General features: G+C 33.7%; 2 protein-coding genes across 2 annotated transcripts; both read right to left on the reverse strand.

The window, feature by feature from the left end:
• Window positions 1–12,195: 12,195 nt before the first annotated feature.
• On the reverse strand, window positions 12,196–13,563 carry LOC142638934 (uncharacterized). The gene is made up of 2 exons (XM_075813013.1): window positions 12,843–13,563; window positions 12,196–12,609 (listed from the first exon to the last, which is right to left on the reverse strand). The coding sequence occupies exons 1-2, from the start codon at window positions 13,449–13,451 to the stop codon at window positions 12,520–12,522; spliced, it is 699 nt and encodes a 232-aa protein (XP_075669128.1). The 5' UTR covers window positions 13,452–13,563; the 3' UTR covers window positions 12,196–12,519.
• Window positions 13,564–16,040: 2,477 nt separating this feature from the next.
• LOC142638937 (uncharacterized) lies at window positions 16,041–17,685 on the reverse strand. Its single transcript, XM_075813015.1, has 2 exons — window positions 16,967–17,685; window positions 16,041–16,405 (listed from the first exon to the last, which is right to left on the reverse strand). Exons 1-2 carry the CDS (start codon window positions 17,588–17,590, stop codon window positions 16,328–16,330), a joined length of 702 nt encoding a protein of 233 aa, XP_075669130.1. The 5' UTR covers window positions 17,591–17,685; the 3' UTR covers window positions 16,041–16,327.
• Window positions 17,686–18,553: the final 868 nt, after the last annotated feature.

Here is an 18,553-nt window from a genome sequence, read left to right on the forward strand (position 1 = left end):
ATTAGTATGCTCTATGTTTTGTTTTGTTAAAAAATAAAAACTATGTGGTCAGTGTGAGGTATCTCATTTTAAAATTTCATTCAAGTACTATAGACCTTGAAAGGGAAAGTGAACCCCATCTTTTGTTTTCATTTTAAACTAGTTCCTATCTAATCTTTAGGATGTTTTTGGTCTCCAAGTCAAGAATATTTCATTTGGGTCATACTATTTTTTGTTTTTGACTTTTAAAGATAATGAAAATGATTTATATTTCAATTTAATTATTTTTTTCAAAAAATTATAAAATTGGATGAAAAATATGGTTAGATTCAAGTTCAAAAAATATTTTTGAAGCTTGAAGTTTGTGTTTGCACTATTATGCTTTGTCAGTTTTTAGTGAGACTGTTTGAAAACTCTTGAAAAAAAAAGGTTTTCTTTCTAGAAATTTTCAATTTATTTTATTTTCAGGAAGGTTCCTTTTAGTTCTGAACACAATAATTTAATTCCCAACCTTTGATGACCACTGATAATAGTTTTTCAATCTGGAAGAAATAGGAATATAGTTTCAGTATGGTTATCTTACTCAATGGGAAAAAGGGAGCTACTATCTTGCAACTTGTTCATTAGTGTTCCAGGTCATTCAAATACTCCTCACTTGAGAATTAGCAGCTACATGTACTCATTCCAATTGATTTCAAGGGGAGATGACTGTCTTCTTATCCCTTGACTTTCAATCTCAAATTAATATATAATAAAAAGTCCCATGAAAAATTGGAAGACCACCACTTTCTAGTGGTTCTTCATTTACACCAGTAATTGTTAAGACCAATTTTCTTTTTTGGAGTTATTGTCATTGTCTTTCCTTTTACTTTTCCATTCTTGTTTAAAGTGTTTTTACTTTCCACCTATCTACTTAGGCATAATAAAATGATATGCAAATAGTCCTAGATAATTTTGCTTTGTGATACTAATTATTATAATGAATTGTAAACTAATATCAACATTCGCCAGTTTTTTACTAGGTATACAAAAGGTTGGTTTGGTTGTCGTTCATGGCCCTTGATACTGAAGCTAAAAGATTGTCCTCCATCTAATATGACAATAGAACCATCAAATGTGAGAAAAAAAAAAAAAAAAAAAGGAACCATCGAATGTAACAAAAATATAGTTACATGTGATATTGGTACTGCACAGTGTAAGAATGAAATCGTCAAATGTGAGAAAAAGATAAGGGAACTACTAAATGTGACAAAAATATTGTCAAATGTGATGTTGGTATTGCTAAATATGATGTTGGTATTGCTAAATGTGACAATAAAACCATCAAATGTTAGAAAAAGGTAAGGGAACCACCAAAGGTAAGGGAACCACCACTTTCCAACAACATATGTGACTGTTCTTTTTCACTACACAATGTGAGGATAAAACAGTCAAATGTGAGAAAAAATAAAGGAACCATCGAATGTGACAAAAGAACTCTCATATGTGATATTGAAAATGCACAATATTAGGAGGGAACTATCAAATGTGAGAAAAAAAAAACCACCAAATGTGATAAAAGAACTGTAACATGTGATATTGAAATCGCATAATGTGAGGATGAAACCATCAATTATGAGAAAAAAATAAGAAACCAACAGATGTGACAAAAGAATTGTCACATGTGATATTAAAACTACACATTATGAGAATAAAATCGTCAAATGTGAGAAAAAAACAAGGGAACTACAAAATGTAAAAAAAGAGTCGTCACATGTGATATTAAAACTACACAATATAAGGATGAAACCATCAAATGTAAGAAAAAAAATAAGGGAACTATCAAATATGACAAAATAATTGTCACGTATGATATTGGAACTGCACAATATGAAGATGGAACCGTCAAATATAAGAAAAAATAAAGGAACCATCAAATGTGATAAAAGAATTGTCACGTATGATGTTGGAACTGTACAATGTGAAGATGGAACCGTCAAATATGAGAAAAAATAAAGGAACCATCAAATGTGACAAAAGACCTATCACATGTGATGTTGGAACTACACAATGTGAGGGTGGAACCGTTAAATGTGAGAAAAAAAAAAAAAAAAAAAAGAACCATCAAATGTGACAAAAGAACTGTCACATGTGATGTTGAAACTGCACAATATTAGAATGAAACCTTCAAATGTGATGTTTTGGTAACCTAGTATAACAAGTTTCCTACTAAAAAGTACCGCACCCTCCAAAAAAAGGAAGTGTACAGTAAAATAACTCATATTTAAGATAGTAATTAATATTTAAATTGTGAACTGTAGAGTGATTTATCTTTTTTTTTTTTGTATGTTATTTTACTTTCAAAAAATCAAGTACTGTATAAATTTTGTTTTTGTTTTTTTATTTCTTTTGTAAATTTTATATTATTAAGTGGATTATAAATATTTAAGATAGTAATCAGTATTTAGAGTGTGGAAGATGGAAGGTGGAAGGTGGAGTGATTTATCTTTTTTTTTTTTTTTGTATAGTACTTTACTTTAAAAAAATCAAGTATTGAGAAATTTTTTTTTTTCACTTTTTTTTCCTTTTGTAAATTTTATATGATTAAGTAGATTATAAATATTTAAGATAGTAATTAGTATTTAAAGTGTAGATTATGGAGTAATTTATCTTTTTTTCTTTTTCTTTTTTTATGATACTTACTTTCTAGAAATCAAATAGTGGATAATTTTTTTTTTTCACTTTTTTCTCCTTTGTAAATTTTATGTTATTAAGTAGTTTATAAATATTTTGGAAAGTAAAGTACCATACAAAAACAAAAGCAAAAACAAAAGAATAAAGATAAATCACTTCATATTCTAAACTTTAAATACTAATTACTATCTTAAATATTTATAATATACTTAATAATATAAAATTTACAAAAGAAAAAAAAATTACCCAATATTTGATTTCTTAAAAGTAAAGTATCATACAAAAAAAAAAGATAAAGATAAATCACTCCATAGTTCACAATCTAAATACTAATTACTATCATAAATATTTATAATCCACTTAATAATATAAAATTTACAAAAAAAAAAAAACCTAATACTTGATTTCTTGAAAGTAAAATCTTACATAAAAAGAAAAAGAAAAGATAAATCACTTCACAACTCACAATCTAAGTACTAAATCAAGTATGGGGTAAATTTTTTTTTTCATTTTTTTTTTCATTTTTTTTTCTTTTGTAAATTTATATTATTAAGCGGATTATAAATATTTAAGAAAGTAATTAGTATTTAAATTGTGGGCTGTGGAGTGATTTATCTTTATCTTTATTTTTGTATGGTACTTTACTGGGTTTTTTTTTTTTTTTTTACTTTTTCTTCTTTTGTAAATTTTATATTATTAAGTGGATTATAAATATTTAAGATAGTAATTAGTTTTTAGATTGTGGACTATGAAGCAATTTATCTTTATCTTTTTTTTGTATGATACTTTACTTTAAAGAAATCAAATACTGGGTAAATTTTTTTTTTTTTGTAAATTTTATATTATTAAGTAGATTATAAATATTTAAGATATTAATTAGTATTTAAAGTGTAGAATGTGAAATGATCTAACTTTATTCTTTGGTTTTTCTTTTTTTTTTTCTTTTTGTATGATACTTTCCTTTCTGATATCAAGTATGGGGTAAATTTTTTTTTTACCTTTTTTTTCTTTTGTAAATTTTATATTATTAAGCGAATTATAAATATTTAAGATAGTAATTAGTATTTAAATTGTGGATTGTGGAGTGATTTATCTTTATCTTTTTTTTATGGTACTTTACTTTCACGAAATCAAGTACTGGGTAAATTGTTTTTTTCACTTTTTTTTTTCTTTTGTAAATTTTATATTATTAAGTGGATTATAAATATTTAAAATAGTAATTTGTATTTAGATGGTGAAATTTGGAGTGATTTATCTTAATTTTTTTTTTCTTTTTGTTTAGAACTTTATTTTCAAGAAAGCAGGTATTGAGTAAATTTTTTTTTTCACTTTTTTATTTTGTAAATTTTATATTATTAAGTAGATTATAAATATTTAAGATAGTAATTATTATTTAGAGTGTGGATTGCGAAGTGATTTATCTTTTTTTTTTTTTTTCTTTTTATATGGTACTTTATTTTCAAAAAACCACATATTGGGTAAAAAAAATTCACTTTTTTTTTTCTTTTGTAAATTTTATATTATTAAGTGAATTATAAATATTTAAGATAGTAATTAGTTGTAGGGACACGATTTTTAGACCAAACCCAAAAATGTGAGGATCTTAACCTAGTGAACCCAGTACAATAAATTTGTAGAGAGTGGGTCAAAGAGTTAGGTTTTAGTGCATGGGTAGTAGTTAATATGGTTTCGGATGACAAGCCAACAAGAATTGTACCCGGTTTGTGCAAGAAAGTTTGTCCTCGATACAGTCCGAGGAGCTCTGTTCTAGTATATATTGGATGACAATGGTTACAAGAGTTGTTGAGATTGCTACAGAGCTTTCTCTTCTCCTTTTTCCATCCTTCACCTTCTCTGGGATCTCTACCCTTATTTATATTACACCTCTCCCTTCATCCTTACCCTACACGTGGACTACATGTGGACAGTTGACGGTTTATGCTGATACTTGTCCCATCAGCCCCCTCTAAAAGTCTTCTGGGGTGACTGTAAGGTTGCCATAATACTGTTCAGAGGTCACTTCCTCATTAATGCGGTGGTAGCAGCTTTCCCTTAGATATTTTTTAGTCCTTATCCCTCTTGTACGTTTATGATGCTTGTTGCTATTATTAGAACTTTCTGGAAGTTCATCCTTGATCATTAGGATCTATACCAGATTTACGTTTAGCTTTATTCGATGAGATAGTACTCCTCGGACTCGGATCACCCATGCTTCTCGGCCAAAACCACATGCTCTTGGCCAAATCCCAAAATCCATGACCCCATAATAGCCCCTCAAAACTCTGGTTTTCTCCTCGCATCCGAGGAGAAAAGTGGGGTTTTGAATTCTTAAGAGTTGATTCTGCTTTGATCCTTTGATTTACACTTGTGGGAGTGTCGTTTCAAGCGCCCCATATCTATATTGTGAATTGCTCCTTTCAGAGCTACCAATTTGAGGATTTGGTTATAATCTTGAGCCTGTCTTGACTCTTAGTGAGAAACAAATAGATATTATGGAATGATTATTCCCCAAAGTTTGTGGTCCGAGGACCGAGGCATGATCAAGTTTATAGTTTAGATACCTTGAAGTGAGATGTCATGAAGTGTTAACTTTCTCACATCATTTGGTCCAAGGACCGAGGCATGATTGAGTTATAGTTTAAACATCTTGAAGAGAGATGCCATTATGTGTTAATTTCCCTAAACCATGTGGTCCGAGGACTCAGGCATGGCTAAAGTTCTTTTTAACACTTAGCAAGAGGTCTGTGGGACCTAACGTAGCTAAGGCTCTTCTTAGCAAGAGGTCCGAGGATCCAGCATAGCTAAGACTCTTTTTAGTAAGAGGTCCGAGGACCCGGCATAGCTAAGACTCTTCTTAGCACTTAGTACGAGGTCTGCGGGACCCGACGTAGCAAAGACTCTTTTTAGCAGGAGGTCTGAGGACCCGGCATAGCTAAGACTCTTCTTAACACTTAGCAGGAAGTTTGTGGGACCCGACGTAGCTAAGACTCTTTTTAGCAGGAGGTCCGAGGACCCGACATAGCTAAGACTCTTCTTAGCAGGAGGTTCGAGGACCCAGTATAACTAAGACTCTTCTTAGCAGGAGGTCCGAGGAACCGGCATAGCTAAGACTATTTTTAACACTTAGCAGGAGGTCTGTGGGACCCGATGTTACTAAGACTCTTTTTAGCAGGAGGTCTGAGGACCCAGCATAACTAAGACTCTTCTTAGCAGGAGGTTCGAGGACCCGGCATAGCTAAGACTCTTTTTAGCAGGAGGTCCGAGAACCCGGCAAATCTAAGACTCTTTTTAACACTTAGTAGGAGGTTTGTGGGACCCGACGTAGTTAAGACCCTTTTTAACACTCAGCAGGGGGTCTGTGGGACCCGACGTAGCTAAGACTCTTCTTAACAGAAGGTCCAAGGACCCAGCATAGCTAAGACTCTTCTTAGTAGGAGGTCCGAGGACCCGGCATAGCTAAGACTTTTTTTAACACTTAGCAGGAGGTCCGTGGGACCCGACGTATCTAAGACCCTTTTTAACACTCAGCAGGAGGTCTATGGGACCCGACGTAGCTAAGACTCTTCTTAGCAAGGGATCCGAAGACCCGGCATAGTTAAAACTCTTCTTAGCAGGAGCTCCGAGGACTCGGCATAGCTAAGATTCTTTTTAATACTTAGCAGGAGGTCTGTGAGGCCCGATGTAGCTAAGACTCTTTTTAGCAGGAGGTCCGAGGACCCGGCATAGCTAAGACTCTTCTTAGCAGAAGGTATGAAGACCCGGCATAGCTAAAGTTTTGTTTAACCACTTCAAAAGATTAGAAGATATTAATATATATACCTTCAAGAACTAGCCCTGCCACAAAGCCCCTTCTCATGTGTGCTACCACTTCTTCTAATGGAGGCTCAGCGAACTCGGCCACCAGATTCGCGAGGACCTGACCCTTGACAAAGGTACGAGGCATATACTTGATGTCAGAAGCCCCTAGAACTGTGCCCCATTCAGCAATCATCCCCGTATAATTAGCACTTCGTAGTATAGACCTGAGCGAAAGCTAATATGGTTAACAACTGTATGTGCCTCATTTAGTGACTTGCTCACATAGTAAACTGGCCACCATAATGGCTTTCCCCAAGGACTCTTGCTGATGGGGGCCTTATCGTACCATATTTAACCATTGCACTCACTATCACATAAGCTCTTCCCACAGACGGCGTCAATTGTAGGAACACGATTTTCAGACCAAACCCAAAAATGTGAGGATTTTGGCCCAGTGAACCCAGTACAATTTTGTAGAGAGTGGGTCAAAGAGTTAGGCTTTAGTGCATAGATAACAGTTAATATGGTTTCGGATAATGAGCCAACAAGAATTGTACCCAGTTTGTGCAAGAAAGTTTGTCCTCGGCACAATCCGAGGAGCTTTGTTCTAATATATAGTGGATGACAATGGTTACAGGAGTTGTTGAGATTGCTACAGTGCTTTCTCTTCTCCTTTTTTCATCCTCCACCTTCTCTGGGATCTCTACCCTTATTTATATTATACCTCTCCCTTCATCCTTACCCTACACATGGACTACATGTGGACAGTTGACGGTTTATGCTGATACTTGTCCCATTAGCCCCCTCTAAAACTCTTCTGGGGTGGCTGTAAGGCTGCTATAATACTATTCAGAGGTCACTTCCTCATTAATGCGGTGGTAGTAGCTTTCCTTTAGATATTTTTGAGTCCTTATCCTTCTTGTACGTTTATGATGCTTGTTGCTATCATTAGAACTTCCTGGAAGGCCATCATTGATCATTAGGATCTATACCAGATTTGCGTTTAGCTTTATCCGTGGAGATAGTACTCCTTGGACTCAGACCACCCATGCTTCTCGGCCAAAACTACATGCTCTCGACCAAATCCCAAAATTCATGACCCCACATTAGTATTTAGAGTGTGGACTGTGGAGTAATTTATCTTTATACTTTGTGTTTCTTTTTCTTTTTGCGTGGTACTTTACTTTCAAGAAATCAAGTATTGGGTAAGAAAAATTCTTTTTTTTTTCTTTTGTAAATTTTATATTATTAAATGAATTACAAATATTTAAGATAGTAATTTGTATTTAAAGTGTAGATTGTGGAGTGATTTATCTTTATCTTTTCTTTTTCTTTTTCTTTTTTTATGGTACTTTACTTTCCAGAAATCAAGTACTAAGTAAATTTTTTTAACTTTTTTTTTTCTTTTGTAAATTTTATATTATTTAGTGAATTATAAATATTTAGGTAATTTTTTAGGTCCTAAGGGTATTTCAGTCACTTTTTAAGTTACGAGGTCATTTTTGTCATTTTTTGGTTTCAAGGTCATTTTGGTCAATTTCTAAGTTTCAAGGTCATGTGTCATTTTTTTTTGTCCTATGGGTATTTTGGTCATTTTTTTGGTTTCATTTTTATTTCGGTCATTTTTTAGGTTTTATTGTTATTTTGGTCCCTTTTTTTTTATTTAAGTTTCAGGGTCATTTGGTTAATATTTTTTGTTCTAAGGGTATTTTGGTCATTTTTATGTTTCATAGTTATTTCAGTTAATTTTTGGATTTTATAGTAATTTTGGTTTTTTTTTTTAGTTTTAGGGTGATTCTGTCATTTTTTAGGTTCTAAGGGTATTTCGATAATTTTCTACGTTTCGGGGGTATTATGGTAATTGGTGAGAAAAAAAGGGAACCATTGAACGTGACAAAAATACCACCGAGTGTGAGAAATATACGGTCTGATGTGATGTTGGTACTGCCTAATGTGACAATGGAACCATCAAAAGTGATAAAGAAATAAGAGGAGTACTAAATGTGACAAAAGTACAGTCACATGTGATATTGGTACTGCACAATGTGATGACGACACCATCAAATGTGAGAAAAATTAAAGTACGACCAAGTGTGAGAAAAGTCAGTCAAATGTGATATTAGTACTGTCTAATGTGATGATAGAACCATCATTTGTGAGAGAGAAAAAAAATTGAACCACCAAATGTGACAAAAGTACAGTCACATATGATTTTGGTATTATAAAATTTGAAGATGGTACCATCAAATGTTAAAAAAAATACAAGTACAGCCAAATGTGGCAAAAGTACTGTCATACGTGATATTGGTATTGCTTAATGTAATAATGGAACCATCAAATGTGAGAAAAAAAATAAGGAAATTATTGAATGTGACAAAAATACAGTTACATGTGATGTTGATACTGCCAAAATCCCAATGTAACGATGGAACTGTCAAATGTGAGTAAAAATTAAAGTACTACAGAATTTGAGAAAAGAATGGTTAAACAAGATGTTGGAACTGCTCAATGTGACAATGGAACTATCAAATGTAACGAAAGTGAGAAAAAAAAAAGTACAACCGAATGTGGCAAAACTATGGTCAAATGTGATGTTAGTATTGCCTAATGTGATAATGGAATCATCAAATGTGAGAAAAAAAAAAAGAAAAAAAGAAAGGAAACCATCAAATGTGACAAAAGTACAGTCAAATGTGATGTTGGTACTGCCCAATGTGACAATGGAACTATCAAATGTGAGGAAAAAATTAAAGTACTACCGAATGTGAGAAAAGTATGATAAAATGTGATGTTAGTACTGCCTAATGTGACAATGGAATTATCAAATGTGTGAAAATAAGAGAACCACCGAATGTGACAAAAATACAGTTACATATGATGTTGATATTGCACAATGTGAGAATAGTACCATCAAATGTGAGAAAAAAAAATAAGAGAACCGCCGAATGTGACAAAAGTACAGTCATATGTGATGTTGGTACTGCACAATGTAAGGATGGTATCATCAAATGTGAGAAAAAATAAAAGAACTACCGAATATGACAAAACTACAGTCACATGTAATGTTAGTATTATACAATGTGAGGATAGTACCATCAAATGTAATGTTTTGATAACCTCGTATAACAGGTTGCCTACTAGCGGGTACCGTACTCCCAAAAAAGGAGGTACGGTAGAATTACTCTATTACATAAGAAGATTATAGAAAATATTGTAATTAGCATGGATAAATAAATAAATTTCATCCTCTTTCATATCCATAGCATCAAACAATATAAAATTATAATTTTCAATCGTTCCCTTTTATCACCCAACCAAACAGAACATAAAGTTCGAAACTATTGTGTGGTTGGAATGAATGGCAATCGGTCAGCTTTAAGTTGGTTTTCTAACCTATAATTTAACCCTGATAAATAATAACAGTGTCTTTGATATAATTTTTTTTTTTTTATTAAAATTGGTTTTATATATTAGGTACCAAACCCAACTCAATTATAAAATTAAATTACTAAATATATATATTTTTTAAATTACTAAAATATCTCAATTTAATTTTCTTTCAATAAAAAGGTAAGGTTTATATATATATATATATATATATATATATATATTGTGGGGAGTAAAAAGACCCAAGCGGGCATTTGGGCCCTTGGGCTCTAGCAAGGAGGGCCGATTTGTTCTTGGGCTAAGAATTTGTTAGTACTGCGGATCGGCCCATACGCCGAGGGTCCGAGGACACATCCGAGGATGAGTTTCTCCTCGGACAGACCCAAGAAAACTCGCAGATTCAGTACGAAGGTCAAGGCAGAACTCTGAAAAGACTGTTGGTTAAGAGGGTAAAGTCCTGATCCTTCTAGATACACCGATGTTAGAAAAGTATCATGAGCCAAGGCTGCCACCTCCACATTAAAGACTCTGCATCTACCTCCCTAGCCGTATTAATGGGGAAGTGACCCCTGAACAGTAGAGCTGAAACTTTTGGTCACTATTCAAAGGCACTAAGGGAAGAAATATCTAGGGGGGAGGGGGTTTGAGCAACACGTGGATAAAGTGTCAAGAAAGGAAGTATTTAAAGGGGGCCAGTCTGTAACTAGAAGGGGGATTGAAGAATTGTAATCTTGAAGAAAGAAAGAGAAATAATATAACAGTAGTCCTCAGCTCACGTCCGAGGAGGTCCATCGGCAATTATCATTCATTATTTACAAATGTTTGCACACCAAAGCCTGTTATCAAGTTCTCAGTACCTTTAATCTAGATTTCAAGCCCACGCTCTACAAATTTTATTGTTTAAGGTTCATTGGGCTTGAGCCCATAATTTTCTTTGGGTCCAGGTGCAATTGTGCACTTACATATATGATAAAAACTCTACTCTAACCTAATCTAAGTGTAAACCTTCTTTTGTAAAGACTATAAGAACACGTTAATACTTAAGAAAGGCAAAAATTCTCTCCCACTTGAACCGTCATGGCCATGAAGTAATCGATTGGTTTTCCTTGCCCTATCCCTCTTATTTAATATATATATACACACATAATTTTATCTTTTTTATACATGTCCTATTTATAATTTACTTTTGATTCACTATTACTATCTTTAAAATAGTTTTTTTTTTCTTTCTTTTAGTATATTCAAGACTAGTATCCCCTTTGTCTTTCATCTCTATCTCATTTATGTCCAAGCCACTGCAATAGAGACGATAAAATACCTCCAATTAGCTCTGCCCCCAACATGCACCGCTCCCACCCCACATGGGTTTTCCTCACCTTAAAGAGGATATTGGGAGGGTATGAGACACCCCTAATCCGACCCCCTTGGGTTGCCATTCCTACTAATAATACCACCACTCAACATGTTCTTGGATGTTACTTATTAGTAATGACAATGGATCGGGTTTGGCGAATTTTTTTTACCCAACTTGACCCTAATAATAGGAGTTTGGGATTTTTCAAATGGGTCTTGAGGTGAGTTTGGACTTTGAGTACCAATTTGTGATGTTGATAGTTGATAGTAACTCACTTCATCCAATTTTTTTTTTCTTTGCTCAAGTATTCAAACTCTAAACTGCCCATTTATAATGATGTCCTCTGTACCTGCAAAGGAAAGTGGCCATCCACCTTTTTCTATCTCTTCCTTCGTTAGCTTATTTTGGCATAATTTTTTTTTAAATATATATTAATACATTCTTTTTATTTTTGAGTTTTTGGGGCAGTTATTCATTTTAATAAAACTGAAATCATTTTCTTTTTTAATCAGGACACACATTGTGTTTAGGGTTGAAAATGTTTTATGTTCAACCTTAAGAGAAGTGAACCCCCTTGTCTCTTATTCTCCAAAATACACTTAAAATAAACAAACAAACCTTGAGTTTCAGGAAAGGTTTGTTATGTTGGCACTTAGGCAAGAATAAAATAAGGCAAAATTTGCATCCTTTACGTTTAAATTTTCATAGCCATTGCAAGTATACTGGTCATGTTGGGGCCATGGGTCACGTCGGTGTTACTGCTCAAATAAGTTTACCTCACTAGTGACTAGTCATGCTCAAGATCAAACTGGGGAGGTTATCATAACTTGGTGATACCAAGCAATATCTAGAGATCTTTTTTCTTTTCTTTTCTTTTTTAAATAAAATTCAAGAGTTAGAAGTGGAAAGATTTGAACCAGGGGTCTCCTAATTAAAAATCAGGAAATATCGGTTGAGCTACAAGGCGGCCATAAATAATTAATAGAGACTTACATAGTACGTACTTACATCTATCAGCAGATAATTACTTAATTAGTAATAAAAACTTACACATACTTAATTACATTTATCCGCAGATAATAAATAGTAGAATCTTACACATACTAACATCTATCCGCAGATAATTAATAGAAACTTACACACACTTACATCTCATCTCTTGAAACTGAGAAGAGCAAGCATGTTTCCCTTAACATTGCCACTCCAGTTTTGACTAACATTTACTATTTATAATATATTTGAAACAACAACACTTCTTGGCAATCGATCCCACAGCTAGAATTGGTGCACTTAAATATAAAAAATTCCCTTCTACCTCATGTTGGCAATTAATTAACTTCCTCTTTTAGAATCGGGAGAAAGACATCAGTGAGAATACAACTCTTTATTAGCAGAGAAGCTTTGAGCAATTTCACAACCTAGCAACAAACAGATAGAAGGATCAAAATAGGCAATAATAAGAATTAGCACTCGTATAGCCACAATTAGTACCCTGATCACCCCCAGTTTAAAATTATTTGGCAATTTTTTTTTTTCTCACTACAATGAAGGAACATAAAGGAAAAAAAGAAAGAAATAAAATTCTAGTCATGCATATATATATATATACACACACATATAGAAAGTAAAGAATGACTAACACATTACATACCTCTTCCATGCCCATATCCACCACTTTCTCCTCAAGAGCTCCTATATCCTTGACATTGAGCTTGTTAAGCAGTGTGGTAAGAGAAGTTGTGGAAAATGGTTTCACCGCCAGATCATCCATCACCATGTATGTTACCTTTTCTTTCACATAATCTCCCACAGTACTGGAGTAGGGATCGTTTGCGCATGGTGGGCCTATGTATTTTGACTCGATGTCTATATAAGTCCTGCATTTCGAACAGAATTTGAACATGTCATGAGACACGTCTTGGCGGCAGCAGCACCTATACAATTTCTTGGATGATTCAACGTTTGGCAAATGGAGAGGGAGTCCAGTACCAGCAGAGAAATATGCTCTGGGTTTTAAGAGAGAGTCCTTCGTCACGTTTGGTCGAAGGTAACTAGTACTCAAATTTTCAATGCTGTCGTAAATGTTTCCCAAGCTGCCCACCATTTCTTGATTGAGAAGCGTAATGAAAGTTCCCGCGGGCAGGGCAAGAATGTAAAAGAGGAAGTCCACAAAATCCTTGCCTGCTTCAGCATAAAGCACTCGGCGGCTTTCTGTGTCTATCATAAGTTTCAAGCTCACTTTGGACGTTACAGCTGCCATGGACAATGAAGTTTGGTTTCTCTAGACTAGAAGTTTTTCTTTTTTGGGACAAGTGATCGATATACATTCACGATGATCATCTGGACAGTTTATACACTTGTTGCTTAGATGACCATACTTAAGAAATCCCGAAAAGCCTATGGCTTTCCCATATGAAATGACGGTTCATTGTCGGCCACAGATCACTTTACACATGCATTCAAGATTGTAACTAATCTATTTTATTTGCTTCTCCTTGTTTTGTAACAAAGAATTTTAACCCTTTATAACCTTTCTTAGTCAAAAGGCAAAGAAAACATGCAATAATCTACGAGAAAGCTTCGTCCTATGTTTACACTTTTAATTAGACAAGTAATATAGAGGACTTTTGCAACTTCTGAAACTTTTTTTATTCTCTCTTTTGGTAAAGAAAAAGTTGATCAGCAACTTTTTTTTTTTTAATCTTTATTGCTGGGTATGTTTTCAGCACCTATCCTTTAGTAAGCTTTCTTAAGCCTTAAGGTATGAAAAGCCTTCTCTAAATGATCTAAAACGGTCTGCTTCTTAATTCTTTTAGTTAGAGCTAGTAGTAAAGGCCAATCTCCTTGTATTATTTTAGTTAAAGCTCGAGTTAGCTAAATTCACTTTCTCCCTAGCTAACTTCATTTGATTATTCATCAAATTATGTACAATTAATGGCATGATTACTCTTTGAGGAAATATATATATATATATATATATATATATATATATATATATATATATATATATATATATTGTCTATGCAACATGTACTTAAGTTGGAAATTTTTATAGCCTTAGCCATTAGTTCGGGCACATTGAGGATGATAGTGTCTCAGGCCTTCAATCATCCTCAATCACCCCACAGGAGAGGTATATAATTGTTAGGATCAGTAAAATCATTGAAAGTGTACTGAGATGGTAAGATATTACTTTATATATAGAAAAAAGTTTAGGACTACATAATTTTTCACAACTTCTTGCTATAATTGTGACATGACAGAGTGTAATTAGAAAAAAAAAATTATGAATCCATGTGTAAGTGATAGTTAACTACTTATAGTCTGTCACATTAGAGTTGTAGTAAAAAAGTTGTGAAATAATTTGTGAATCTGGAACCACTCTTATGTATATGGTGAAAATTTATCAGTAATGATGATGTATATTATAATACAAATATACAATTGAAAAAAAAAAATATTCTGTATAAATTTTTTCTATACATTAAGATATCTTACGTAACAATGGTATACAATGCTTTAATTCCCATACGAAATGGTATTGCATAAACTCATATATATATATATATATATATATATATATATATATATAGATAACCGTGTAAGTATATGTTAACCTAATATATTTATAAATTAAGCTATTATTTGCACATGTCAAGTTTAAATAATCCATCAAAGCATGAACTACTTATAATCCATCAAGAAATCAACCATTTTCTTTTCCTTTTCTTAATTAAAAAAAAGGGCTCGCCAATGTAATCACCCATTTAGTCTCATTCATTTAATAAAGACTACCAAATGCTTATTCATCGCCCATCGCTCCATTAGGTCTATTAGACTTTTACATATTGACGTACTCGATCGGCTTCTTAGCTACGCGCCTACACCTATCTCTTTTTCTGTCAAGCTGTCCTCCAAAGCCAAGCTAAACTTATCTCCTTCTTTTCGTCAAGCTAACCCCAAATCCAAAGAAAGCACCCCAAAAAAAAAAAAAAAAAAAAAAAAAACCCTACAAAAAACAAGTGCTATAGCGGCGCTTTAAAAACGTCACTATAGATCATGAAAATGTCGCAATAGATCTCTCTACGTTATGGCTAGCGCGACATTTTGGAAAGTGCTGCTATAGGTCCCCAATCTATAGCGGCGTTTCTAAAACGCCACTATAGGAAAAAGAGAAACACATAAGTGATTGAGGAGCTGAAGTCTCAAATAGAAGCATCTTTCCCTCGTCAATGGTGAAAAGCAATGGATATAGAAAGTTATGCTCCAAGAACCGAATAGCCTTATCAGTGCTAAACCCTCCCTCTAGTCAGTTCAACATCATCAAATGCATCGACATGCTGGAAGAACCTTTTTAGCCACATTTATCTCTCACTTCTTTTTAAGAAAAAAAAAATATTTTTAGGCTTGTGATTTCTTCTTATTCTTGAAATTGAAGCTTCGCTGTATGGGCAAATGAGTTTGTTAGTTATTTTGAGAAGTATAATGTGGATGAAGAACATTGTTATTGTGATACCTCAAAAGGCTGAAATTGTGTAGATTAGATATTGGTTGGATTTTTTGAGCATTTATTGTGTAAACATATGCTAAGTATCACATCGGATGTTTACTAAATCGATCTTAAATTTATAAGTGATTAATTACAAGGAGTCCAAATTGCAACATTACCAAGCGTAGATGTGGCAAGGGCTCCTCATCAAGTCATTGCGAATGAGATCAAAGCCAACTATCCCTGCTGGGATGTTGGGACTAATATCATTGCAAATGAGATCCAGTAGTTTGCAATCCTAAAATAGTACTATATAGATTGCGATTTTAATAACCCAACTCATTACTCATGAGAATGAACATGGAGATATCAAGTATATATCTTACATACTTTAATTCATCTCATTTCCATATAACATAATGTAGCTTAACCAAACTCCCGAGAGAGAGAAAGAAAGAGAGAGAGGGGCAAACCCCTTTACATATTGCCACACCAGATGTAACTAACATTAAAACATATTAGCAACAAAAAAACAAACACATCTCGGCAATCCCACAGAATAGTTCACTTGGAAATTCAGACAACACAATAAGATGCAGTAGTCAGAAGTGCCATTATTTTGCTTCTGCATTCTCTTGGGAATTGCCTTATTGTTTTAACATAGGGAGGAAGACATCAGTGAGGACACTCTTGGACAGTAATGAAGCCTTGAGCAATTTCACACCCTAACAATAATCAGAAAAAGTAGTGCAATGGTTATTACATGAATGAAGTAAAAGTGGCTTTTTTACAAGATTAAGTTAAGGATAGAATTTTTTATAATATTTTTCATAATTATTAATGTGACTGAGTAGAACAACTTGTTTTTTTTGCTGGACTTTTTTATTTTTTTTTTATCAAGAAAAAAGTCCAAGCAAATCCTTTATGTGATATTCTATCTATGAGCATCCCACAACAGTTTTTATCTTCTCTTTGTGAAAACTTTGACTAAAACAAAAGAACAATACATATCTAGAGGGAACAAATTAAACCCATCTCAATCACTCATCGTAACCAAGGAAAGATGACGAATCAATAAATAAATAAAAATGGGATGACCCTCAGGTTCTAGCAACTAACGTCCTCACAACAGTTTTTATTTTGCATCTCACCAAATCATGATTTAGGAATTAGCTAGGAATTTAGGACTCGTGTAGCTAGCTACGAATTAATGGTTATAGTACCCTCAGTTTAACGAGCTTATTTTGCAGTAAAAGATCGAATGGCTGACATATATAATAACATACCTCATCCATGCCCAAATCCACCATTTTCTCCTCAAGAGTTCCCATATCCTTGACATTAAACTTGTCAAGAAGACTGATAATAGAAACTGTAGACAATGGTTTCACCGCCAGATCATCCATCACCATGTACTTAACCATCTCTTCCACGCACCCTCCCCTAGTCTCACTACTGTAGAAGTAGGGATCGTTTAGCCTCGGTCGGCCTTGATGATTTAACTCCAAGGCGTTATACTTATACCCCTTCTCCTGGCAAGAACAGCGTTTTCCGTCGTACAGGTAGTCGCTGCAACATTCAGCAGAGCCATACAATTTCCTGGGTATTGATGTTACGTTTGGCAATTCGAGAAGCCCTCCTCCAGTACCACTAGAGATGTATACTATCGGCGTCAACAGAAAGTCTTTCACGTTTGGTTTTAAGTAATCACTACTTATGTTTACAATGCTATCGTAAATGTTTCCCAAGCCGCCCACCATTTCTTGATTCAGAAGCGGGACGAAAGTCCCGATCGGCAGTGCCAAAATGTTAAAGAGGAAATCCACGAATTCCTTGCCTGCTTCAGCGTAAACCACTCTGCGCCTCTCTGTGTCAATCACAAGTTTCAAACTCACTTTGTTCACTGCCATGGACTCTGTCTAGGTAGCTTTGTTTTTTTTTTTTTTTTAGGAAGTTTTTGAGACAAGCGATACACCATGCATGCATCACTGTGATTCTCTGGACAGTTTATGTACTCGTTGCTTGGATGACCATACTTAGAACTTAAGAAATCCTCATGAACACCCTTTTTTGGCTTTTTCCAATGCAACATTGGAACACATGTTCATTTGTCGGCCACAAATTGAGGACATAGAAAGTTTTGATTGTAAAATAATCTCTTGGGTTTGCCTTTTCTCTTCTTTTGTTAAAAAGAATTTAATCCGTACAATATACATAATCTTTATAGCCTTTCTTAGTCGACAAAGCTTTATCTATTATACACTTTTTAATTAGCCAATCAATTCTGAAACGTCGTTGCTTTTTCCTTCTTCTTCTTCATAAAGAACCAGCACGTACCCTTTTACTTCCTTAGGAGTTAGGGCTTAGGCTATCGAAAAGCTTTTTCTGTTTGGCTTTTCTTAATTATCCGATTAGTCTAAATGGATTTTTTTTTTTATTTGGGTATTTTGTCATTTCGGAGTTTTGGGAAGGTATTTGTGATAATTCACAATTAAAAAAAAAGGCATTAAATTTTTTTAAATTGAGGTGCTTTTATTTATTTAATTATTTGTAAAGGTTAAATGCAAAGGATCCATGCGAATTGGATCATTATCAAACACATTCCATGTGTTATTTGTGGTATTAAAATAGAATAATTGCCCTTAATTTTGGACTTTCGTCACTTTTATTGGACAGAATTGACCCAAATAAAAATTTAATAAAAAAATCAGTTTCAAGAAATGGTTGTTATATTGGCAATCAGGAAAGAATAGGTAGTATACCCAGTTGTGATAAATTGTTTCTACTACTTTAGCAGTGATTTCCAGAAATGAGAATGGTTAAATCCCCAAAGCTTGAGCCAAAAGCACTTTTCTGTGTTCTCATGATAGCGC

Source organism: Castanea sativa, chromosome 6 (genome assembly GCF_040712315.1).
Source record: "Castanea sativa cultivar Marrone di Chiusa Pesio chromosome 6, ASM4071231v1".
Classification (NCBI taxonomy): Eukaryota; Viridiplantae; Streptophyta; class Magnoliopsida; order Fagales; family Fagaceae; genus Castanea; species Castanea sativa.

Coding starts and splice junctions, on each gene's coding strand:
- LOC142638934 (XM_075813013.1), bottom strand. CDS start 13,451: ATGGCAGCTGTAACGTCCAAAGTGAGCTTGAAACTTATGATAGACACA. Junction 12,610..12,842: donor TGGATATGGGCATGGAAGAG/GTATGTAATGTG, acceptor GTTTGTTGCTAG/GTTGTGAAATTGCTCAAAGC.
- LOC142638937 (XM_075813015.1), bottom strand. CDS start 17,590: ATGGCAGTGAACAAAGTGAGTTTGAAACTTGTGATTGACACAGAGAGG. Junction 16,406..16,966: donor TGGATTTGGGCATGGATGAG/GTATGTTATTAT, acceptor GATTATTGTTAG/GGTGTGAAATTGCTCAAGGC.